Source organism: Oncorhynchus nerka, linkage group LG7 (assembly GCF_034236695.1).
Source record: "Oncorhynchus nerka isolate Pitt River linkage group LG7, Oner_Uvic_2.0, whole genome shotgun sequence".
Classification (NCBI taxonomy): domain Eukaryota; kingdom Metazoa; phylum Chordata; class Actinopteri; order Salmoniformes; family Salmonidae; genus Oncorhynchus; species Oncorhynchus nerka.
The window spans coordinates 78,855,589-78,865,915 of record NC_088402.1 but is presented as its reverse complement, the minus strand read 5'-3'; the positions used below and the strand labels follow the sequence as shown (position 1 = coordinate 78,865,915).

Below are 10,327 nucleotides of genomic sequence, written 5' to 3'. Positions count from 1 at the left end.
AAGTGAATGAGCAAACGAGATGGTTTGTTATCTTCATTTTACTGTCCTGAGTTATAACTAAGCTGTGATTATGAAGATGAAGCCTACAATCAAGATGAGTATTTCTCAATGATTATGCTATTGTAACATGGATGATAACCAATGGCCATAATGGTATCCAATGTTTCTTTATCAAGGACAGGTTAACCCTGGCTAAAGATTTGGAGTGACATTTCAAAACCAGTTTAAACTGCTTGTTGGCTGTTTTTTAGTGTCTGACCACTGGGCATAGACGTCAATTCAACGTCTATTCCAGGTTGATTAAACTTAATTTTATTGAAAGGATGTGGAAATGTTTTTGGTTCAACCAGTGTGTGGCCAGTGGGTGACGAATGATACAAGCTGTTGCCTACGTGGCAGTGCATCGTCAGGATAATTAGTAGGTGTGTTTCTTCAGGCTGATAAAAGGTCATAAAGTAATTGCAGATAGAGGTGAAAGGAAGCAGGCGCCTCACTTCAAAGCTTTTCCAATATTTCCTCTTGAGTAAAGAAGAAATGTCAGTGATATCTTCCCCACTATTAATTCCTTTTATGATGGGTTACGGACTAGGCATTTCATCATAGGTGGACTCAAACAACTATTTTTTCCAGCATGTTGTATGTAGCCTATCGCTGCCCCTTCCTCGTTTCCCTCCATTTCTCACAATAGGCCTACTATGAGTTTGTTATTGTGGTCCAATTTTTGGAGTAGTGTTATCTTACAGGCATGTTCAGGAGCATGGAACAGCGACAATTCAATATAGGCTATGGTCTACAGTTGAAGTCGGAAGTTTACATACCTTCAAACTCTTTGCTTGACATCATGGGAAAATGTAAAGAAATCAGCCAAGAACTCAGAAAAACAATTGTAGACCTCCACAAGTCTGGTTCATCCTTGGGAGCATTTTCCAAACACCTGAAGGTACTACGTTCATCTGTACAAACAATAGTACGCAAGTATAAACACCATGGGACCGCGCAGCCGTCATACCGCTCAGGAAGGAGAAGCGGTCTGTCTCCTAGAGATGAACGTACTTTGGTGCGAAAAGTGCAAATCAATCCCAGAACAACAGCAAAGGACCTTGTGAAGACGATGGAGGAAACAGGTACAAAAGTATCTATATCCACAGTAAAACGAGTCCTATATCGACATAACCTGAAAGGCCGCTCAGCAAGGAAGAAGCCACTGCTCCAAAACCGCCATAAAAATCCAGACTATGCTTTACAACAGCACATGGGGACAAAGATCTTACTTTTTGGAGAAAAGTCTTCTGGTCTGATTAAACAAAAATAGAACTGTTTTGCCATGATTACCATTATTATGTTTGGAGAAATAATGGGGAGGCTTGCGAGCCGAAGAACACCATCCCAACCGTGAAGCACGGGGGTGGCAGCATCATGTCGTGGGGGTGCTTTGCTGCAGGAGGGACTGGTGCACTTCACAAAATAGATGTCATCATGAGAAAGAAACATTAAGCTTGGTCGCAAATGGGTCTTCCAAGTGAACAATGACCCCAAGCATACTTCCAAAGTTGTGGCAAAATGGCTTAAGGACAACAAAGTCAAGGTATTGGAGTGACCATCACAATGTCCTGGCCTCAATACTATAGAATATTTGTGGGCAGAACTGAAAAAGTGTGTGCGAGCAAGGAGGCCTACATCCTGACTCAGTTACACCAGCTCTGTCAGAAGGAATGAGTCAAAATTCACCCAACTTATTGTGGGAAGCTTGTAGAAGGGTTCCCGAAACGTTTGACCCAAGTTAAACAATTTAAAGACAATGCTACCAAATACTATTTGAGTGTATGTAAACTTCTGTCCGACTGGTAATGTGATGAAAGAAATAAAAACTAAAATAAATCATTCTCTCTACTATTATTCTGACATTTCACATTCTTAATGATAAAGTGGTGATCCTAACTGACCTTAGACAGGAAATTCTTACTAGGATTAAATGTCAGGAATTGTTAAAAACTGAGTTTAAATGTATTTGGCTAAGGTGTATGTAAACCTCTGACTTCAACTGTATCTATTTATCATTTTTCTGACAAGTCCCTTGAAGCCTCAAGAAGATCACTTGTGAAGCAAGCGTTCAATTCAATGGGCTCAATCTGTGTAGTGTAGGAGTCAGCAAGGCGGCCCGCAGGCCAAAACCGGCTTGCGAGTTATTTTATTTGGGCCCCAAAAGATTTGAGTAAAAAAAATGTTTTACTGAGTTAGAGTTCATAGAATGAAATCAGTCAAATAAATTAATTAGGCCAATGCATACATTTCACATGACTGGGCAGGGGTGCAGTCATGGGTGGGCCTGGGAGGCTTTAGGCTCACCCACTTGGGAGTTAGGCCAACTCACTGGGGAGCCAGGACCAGCCAATCAGAATGAGTTTTTCCCCACAAAAGGGCTTTATTACAGACAGAAATACTCCTCAGGATCATCATCTGTTTCGGGTGGCGCAGGTAAAGAAGCCGGATGTGGAGGTCCTGGGTTGACGTGGTTACACGTGGTCTGCGGGTGTGATGCCGGTTGGCATACTGACAAATTCTCTAAAACGACATTGGAGGTGGCTTATGGTAGAGAAATTAACATTCAATTCTCTGGCAACAGCTCTGTTCAACATACCTGCAGTTAGCATGCCAATTGTACGCACCCTCAAAACTTGAGACATCTGTGGCATCGTGTTTTGTGACAAAACTGCACATTTTAGAGTGGCCTTTTATTGTCACAGAACAAGGTGCACCTGTGTAATGATCATTCTGTTTAATCAGCTTCTTGATATGCCACACCTGTCAGGTGGATATATTATCTTGCCAAAAGAGAAATGCTTACTAATAGGGATGTAAACAAATTTGTGCAGATAATTGAAGAGAAATGAGCATTTTGTGCTTATGAAAAATGTCTATGATTTTTTTATTTCAGCTCATGAAACATGGAACTTTCCACTAGATGTTGGAACATTTCTGCATTGATTAGCTTCCATTCAGCCACAAGAGCAATAGTGAGGTCAGACACTGATGTTGGGTGATTAGGCCTGGCTAGCAGTCGGCGTTCCAATTCATCCCAAAGGTGTTTGATGGGGTTGAGGTGAGGGCTCTGTGCAAGCCAGTCAAGTTCTTCCACACCAATCTTGACAACTACTTCTGTATGGACCTCGCTTTGTGCACGGTGGTATTGTCATGCTGAAACAGTTCAGCACTTTCCCCAAACTGTTGCCACAAAGTTGGAAGTACAGAATTGTCTACAATGTCATTGTACACTGTAGTGTTAAGATTTCCCTTTACTGGAACTATTGGGCCTAGCCCGAACCATGAACAACAGCCCCAGACCATTATTCCTCCTCCACCAAACTTTACAGTTGGCACTATGTATCAGGGCAGGTAGCGTTCTCCTGGCATCCGCCAAACTCAGATTCATCAGTCGGATTGCCAGATGGAGAAGCATGCTTCATCACTCCTGAGAACAGGTTTCTGCTGCTCCAGAGTCCAATGGCAGTGAGCTTTACACCACTCCAGCCAACGTATGGCATTGCGCATGGTGATCTTAGGATTGTGTGCGGCTGCTCTGTAATGGAAACCTATTTCATGAAGCTCCCGACGAACAGTTATTGTTCTAACATTGCTTCCACAGAGGGTTTGGAACTCAGTAGTAAGTGTTGCAACCGAGGACAGACGATATTTACACGCTGCGCGCTTCAGCACTCGGTGATCCTGTTCTGTTAGCTTATGTGTTGGCTTCGCGGCTGAGCCGTTGTTGCTCTTAGCCATTTCCACTTCACAATAACAGCCATTACAGTTGACCGTGACAGACCTAGCAGAGCAGAAATTTGACAAACTAACTTGTTAGAAAGGTTGCATCCTGTGATGGTGCCACGTTGAAAGTCACTAAGCTCTTCAGTATGGGCCATTCAACTGCCAATGTTTGTCTATGGAGATTGCATGGCTGTGTGCTCAATTTTATACACCTGTCAGCAACGGGGACCAATCCACTCCGATGAAAAGTGAATGATAGGCCTAAAACCTACACTAGGGGTGTAGGCCAAGTTGCCTATCCCTGGTGTCGGGTGTAAACCTATCATCTGAAGTCTGTGGTGCAATTGCACCATCTATTGGATAAAATGTGCGTATAAAACCTGGATTTTAACGTTACATTATAGTAGGTCTAGGTAAACAGTTTTAGGCTGACAGGCTGACAGGCTGACGAGGATGAAATATCAAGTGTATCATAAATTATATTTTTTATTTAATACACATAAATGCATGAATGCTAATTGAAAATAAATCAAACTAAACCCAACACAATTCCTAATAGCATATTTAGCTGTGGATATATCACACAAAAGACAAACCAAGAGATTCATTACAGTAGTAGGCTACCAAAATCACCATCTAAATACAATGAAGTGAGTTTTGATGATGATTTGTTGTTACAATGTAGCAAGTCCTGCAGCCTAGTCTCCCCTTCAGCCTGTGTAAGGATCAGATGTGTTCATTTATTTTAACATTAAGGTTGTTTGATTTGGTTAAATAAAAATGTGGTAATTTGGTCGTTATTAAAAAATATTTGGGGGAGTCCGTTTTTGGGGGAGTCTTGTTTCCATTCTGAACAGTAGAATGCGGGATGCACATTCAATTCTGCAATCGCCAATATACCATAGAAGAAGAAGAAGAAGAGTGACGCAGCTCATCACACTCTCCAACGAGAGAAGAAATGTCGCACCACCCGGAACTGTCCGCGGATTGCTCCAAGCAGGTTGGTTTGTTGTTTACAGGTTCTGTTATGATTTAGCAAGCATTTGTCTTGATAAAACGTTCAGAAAATCGACATGGAATTATGATATATTACAAAAAAAAATCGACCCTGGAAATACTAATTCCATTGGCTGGTATTCTGAAGCCGCAGTGGCGTGCAACTAGCCTCAGCTTCACGAGTGCAGCGCTGTCAAAATCCGCAATTATGAGAAATGTATACATGTTTACAAGGCAATGTTTTCAAGATATGTATTTTGTTTAGGTCACTGCTGTTGCTGTCTGCTAGACTAGAGAATACAGTCAATTGTGTGGCTACAGTGTATGACTAATTGCCGATGACCTCAGCGATGTCTAGTGGTAATTGTGGTATTTCGCACGTCCTTCTACGGTCTTGTGATGCTCTCCAATCCATTTTTTTTGTACCACGAATATTTCTGCTGTGTTGTTTAATCCCGACATTTATGTGGTATTCATACAAATTTTAGTGGCCAAAATGATGTCTGAAGAAAGTGAGCCCATGAGGCACATTGATCTTGGGTCTCCTTCTCTGGAACAACCAGCGGCTGGTCACTGGTTCCCTGGCCCTCCCCCGCCCGTCTACTCCTGCACTCTGACTCCTGAGCTGGTGGCCAAGGCCCGGGAGGAGCTACAGGAGAAGCCAGAGTGGAGGCTGAGAGACGCACAGGCCCTGAGGGACATGGTGCTGAAGGAGCAGCCTAACCTCCGGACCAGGCTGGACGATGCCTTTCTCCTGCGCTTCCTACGGGCCAGGTAAAGCATGATGCTCTCTGTACAATGATCCACGAAACTGGCCTTAAGCGTCTCACAGTAGGTCGGATCTAGGATCAGGTCCCCCTGTCCATAAAATCATATTATTATGATTTGAATGGCAAATCTGAACCTATATCAGCACTTATACTCTAAGGCACTTTATGAATAAGGGCCCTGGTGTCATCTTATTGAAGATGTTCTATCTTGAAGCTTACATAATGATGACCTGTCCCGTCTCCTTGTCCATCCAACAGGAAGTTTGACTATGACCGTGCCATGCAGCTGCTCCTCAACTACCACACCAGCCGGCGGGCCTGGCCCGAGGTCTTCCAGGACCTGAAGCCCTCCACGGTCAAACATGTGTTAGACCTGGGCTTCCTGACTGTTCTGCCCCATCCGGACCTTAATGGATGCTACATCCTCTGTCTTAGACCTGGTCAGTGTGTTAGCTCACACTATCTACTGTTCTTTTATGTCCTAGAAGGGTTTTATGTCCTAGAAGCGCTCTAACTCATTTTTTGATCTTTATTTGGATATACTTCATAGAAGAATAGAATAATACTTTATATGAACACCCTCTTCATATAATACTTTATTAATTCATACAAGACGGAAATTGGTTGTCTGCTTTACCTAAACCGGCATTATAAGTGCATTTACTTACTATCCCTTATGACCTATGTATAATGCACTATAATGCATGACATAGGTGCTAATAGCTGCCCATAAACATCTATAATTTTTAAAATCTTGAAAACATGTCCGATAATAGCCTTGCTAAAACGGATTCAGATTGTCCTATGCTTGGCCTTTTTCAGAGTTACTAAATATACGTTATTTTACAACAGGAAAATGGAAAGCAAATGACTATCCATTTGAGGACAACATCCGGGCCGTTTACCTGACTCTGGAGAAGCTGATTCAGCCAGAGGAGACTCAGGTGAATGGGATCGTCATCTTAGCAGACTACACTGGGGTGGGCTTGTCCCAGGCATCCAATCCGGGCCCGTTCCTGGCCAAGAAGGTTGTCAGCATCCTTCAGGTATGCCATCAAATACCTTGTTATTGTTCTGTTATTTAAGTTTTGAGATCGTCACCCATGACAGCATGATCAAAATACACTGAGGTCTATCTAGAATATGTATCTTATCAAATATGTTTTGTTGAAAACATAACACCCTCGAGATATGGCTTGTGTCTTCTGTCAATAACAGACATTTTAATGTTGGATTTCAGGATAGCTTCCCAATAAGAATCAAGGCTGTTAACATCATAAATGAGCCCCGGATTTTCAAAGGGATCTTTGCAATAATTAAGCCTTTCCTGAAGGAGAAGATGGCAGAGAGGGTGAGTTTCATTTCTTTGTCTTTTACATAATATGGAGTCTTTCTACATATCCTCCTTTTTCTGTACATGGTAACCTGTTAATTTGATCACTGCATTCAGATTACATTTATCTCGTATAACAGTTGTGATATGATTTCAGTGATTTTCAAAGTGTTTTAAAGCCATTATGAATAAACCTAATCAAATGAACATGGGGCAGAAGCCCTCTTGAAGTACTGTAGGATCCTTTGTGATTGTGTGACATCAGCCTAACATAATTCCCTTATTTTTTCATACAGTACGTTCTCCACGGGTCAGACCTGCGCTCTCTGCACCGCAAAATTCCTCAATCCGTCCTGCCAGAGGAGTATGGTGGAGTGGCCAGACACCTTGACATGTCAGCCTGGTCAAAGACATTACTGGACTCTGAGGAGGAGTTTATAGTGGAGTTCTGCCAGCCAGATCCTCTAGAGGGTGTAGTCCTCCCAGACTCCATGCTGTTTGAAGGGGAGCAGCCTGGTGGTGGTGCCAGGGATGACGACACCTTCAGGGGGCTACGCTCTCAGCTCTACTACTGTTACTGATAATGACCACCACCACCTCTCGCTACTATGAGGACACTAGCCTGGTCCCAGATGTGTTTGTGCTGTCTTGCCAACTCCTATGGTCATTGATGTGACATTGACCATAGTTGGTAAAACAGAACTAGATCTGGGACCAGACTGAGGACACCACTGTTTATTTTTCCCACTAATTGTTCTTTTGACCAATCACATCAGATATTTTTTTTAGATCTGATTGTTTTTCACTAATTGGTCTTTTGACCAATCAGAATAAGGCTGCCTGTATAAACGCAGCAAAAGTTATTTAGTAGAAATCACTACAGGAAGAGCTAAAGAGAAGTCTGGGCCCATATTCAAAAAGCGTCTCAAGAGTAGGAGTGCTGATATAGGATCCGTTTTTACCTTTGAGATCAAAATGAATATGGGGCCTACTACACTCCACATTGGCCAAGCATAAGGCTCATTTAGGTTCTGGTAAGGAAGCTTTACAGGAGCTGCTAATGCATGTATACTTATTTAGTAGTTTGTGCCTCTGTTTTAAAATGGCTCTGATTTCCATTGTAAGATTTATTTCCCATAGAGGAAGACGTTTGACTGTGCCCATTTGAAATGCCACTCACTTCCACTTTCTCCTTAATTTCTCAGAATACATGTACTGAGGCTCTTCATTGGCATGGTGATATTCAAACACCATGTAGTTACAGAATACAAGTTCCAAGGCTCTTCATCTGCATGGTGATATTCAAACACCATGTAGTTACAGAATACACGTACCGAGGCTCTCCATCGGCAAGGTGATATTCAAACACCATGTAGTTACAGAATACACGTACCGAGGCTCTTCATCGGCAAGGTGATATTCAAACACCATGTAGTTACAGGACACATACTTTGCCTTAATCTATTTTTGATAATGATAGATATGCAAGGGGTTATGAATGGTTTTTAATTTGTATGTAATCATACAAGTATGCCACTTTTATCCAAAGCAACGTACAGTGCAGTGAGTGGATAGCGTACAATTGTAGCATGTGTATGTAATTCCAACAGGAATTGAAACCCATGAACTTGCCTTTGCTGGCGCCATGCTCTTCCTGAACCACTCAAGACCTGTAATGTCTGAGTTACTGAGCGCCAAAGCCTACAGTGTACCTTCATGGCAGTGTACCTACATTACCATTCAAAAGTTTGAGGTCACTTTGAAATGTCCTTGTTTTTTAAAGAAAAACACTTTGTCCATTAAAACAATATCAAATTGATCAGAAATACAGTGTAGACGTTAGTGTTGTAAATTACTATTGTAGCTGGAAACGGTTGATTTAAAAAAAAAAAAGGAATATCTACATAGGCGTACAGAGGCCCATTATCAGCAACCATCACTCCTGTGTTCCAGTGGCATGTTGTGTTAGCTAATCCAAGTGTATCATTTTAAAAGGCTAATTGATCTTTAGAAAACCCTTTTGCAATTATGTTAGCACAGCTGAAATCTGTTCTGATTAAGGAAGCAATAAAACTGGCCTTTAGACTGGTTGAGTATCTGGAGCATCAGCATTTGTGGGTTTAATTATAGGCTCAAAATGGCCAGTAACAAATACTTTATTCTGAAACTTGTCAGTCTATTCTTGTTCTGAGAAATGAAGGCTATTCCATGCGAGAAATTGTCAAGAAACTGAAGATCTCGTACAACGCGGTGTACTACTCACAGAACAGCGCAAACTGACTCTAACCAGAATAGAAAGAGTGGGAGGCCCCGGTGCACAACTGAGCAAGAGGACAAGTACATTAGTGTCTTAGTGTCAAAAAAATGTGCTTATAAAAAACGAGGACATTTCTAAGTGACCCCAAACTTTTGAATGGTAGTGTACCTACATGACAGTGTGACACCAAAGCAATATTGATGCACATTTGTTCATATTAATACTAATTTAACTAGTCCTGATCAGTTGTCACTCATGCCGATTTGATTTCCACCACTAGCATTGTAAATTGTGGATAGTTGTATGATATAAAAGTACTAACTACAGTATTACATTAAAGTTAACATAGCTCAAATTAACATGAACATTTTTGACATTTAATAGCTAGTATGTAGATGAAATTGCTATGTTTATGCATTGTTCTAGACAAGTTTGAATCCACAGACTATTTTGATATGTAATGTTACAGACAGATACAGCTACTTTGTGTTTTCTTTGCATTAACAACACTTAGGGCAGGTTTCCTGGACACAGATTAACCCTAGTCCTAGACTAAAAAGCATGTTCAATGGAAATTCGCCATTGAAATGGCCTATGCTGTGATCTGGAAACTGGTCCATAATGTTTTGTTTTACCAGTTACAATCTCAACCCAGGGCACAGAAGCCAGCTATGGGGATACCCACCCAGCAACACTGGAGCTATGTAATTGTGCCAAATATTTTATTATTACCATGGACCATTTTGAGGTTAGGTTATATTGTGCAGATGAACTCACTCAATAGACAAAGAGTATACCAAACATTAGGAACACCTTCCTAATATTGAGTTCCTTCTTTAACCTGTCTCCTTCCCTTCATCTACACTGATTGAAGTGGATTTAACAAGTGACATCAATAAGGGATCATAGCTTTCACCTGGTCATTCAATGTCATGGAAACAGGTGTTCATAATGTGTTGTATACTCATGAGTTTATATTTTATTCATTATTTTATGAAAGGCCAAATTGTCTAAAAAATATATATTTTGTCGTTAAGTTACATTCCACAATGTTATATTGTAATTAGCTAATCCATTTATTTTTCTAAAATGTCTAAGCATGTCTGCAGTCTTTTCATATTTTAGAGTAGGCCTCCATTGATCAATAGATGAATAAACACATTTCAAATTCAGATGTGTGATTTGCAAAACCCTAGGCCTACATGT

At 41.2% G+C, this 10,327-nt stretch overlaps 1 protein-coding gene across 2 annotated transcripts; it reads left to right on the top strand.

Moving 5' to 3' along the window:
• The first annotated feature begins 4,681 nt into the window (after window positions 1-4,681).
• On the top strand, window positions 4,682-10,293 carry LOC115132855 (alpha-tocopherol transfer protein-like). 2 transcript variants are annotated; one of them, XM_029665593.2, is made up of 6 exons: window positions 4,682-4,765; window positions 5,250-5,535; window positions 5,790-5,971; window positions 6,384-6,577; window positions 6,772-6,882; window positions 7,161-10,293. In XM_029665593.2, exons 2-6 carry the CDS (start codon window positions 5,258-5,260, stop codon window positions 7,443-7,445), a joined length of 1,050 nt encoding a protein of 349 aa, XP_029521453.1. In that variant the 5' UTR covers window positions 4,682-4,765; window positions 5,250-5,257; the 3' UTR covers window positions 7,446-10,293. The 2 variants fall into 2 exon arrangements, with proteins under 2 accessions (XP_029521453.1, XP_064876915.1); XM_065020843.1 differs by lacking the exon at window positions 4,682-4,765 and adding an exon at window positions 4,790-5,121.
• The last annotated feature ends 34 nt before the right edge of the window (window positions 10,294-10,327 follow it).

Bases quoted from the DNA above. Each gene is read 5' to 3' on its own strand.
- LOC115132855 (XM_065020843.1), top strand. From the start codon at position 5,100: ATGACCTCAGCGATGTCTAGTG. The intron at 5,972-6,383 runs GTCAGTGTGTTA...ATTTTACAACAG, and splicing joins CATCCTCTGTCTTAGACCTG to GAAAATGGAAAGCAAATGAC. The intron at 6,883-7,160 runs GTGAGTTTCATT...TTTTTCATACAG, and splicing joins AGGAGAAGATGGCAGAGAGG to TACGTTCTCCACGGGTCAGA.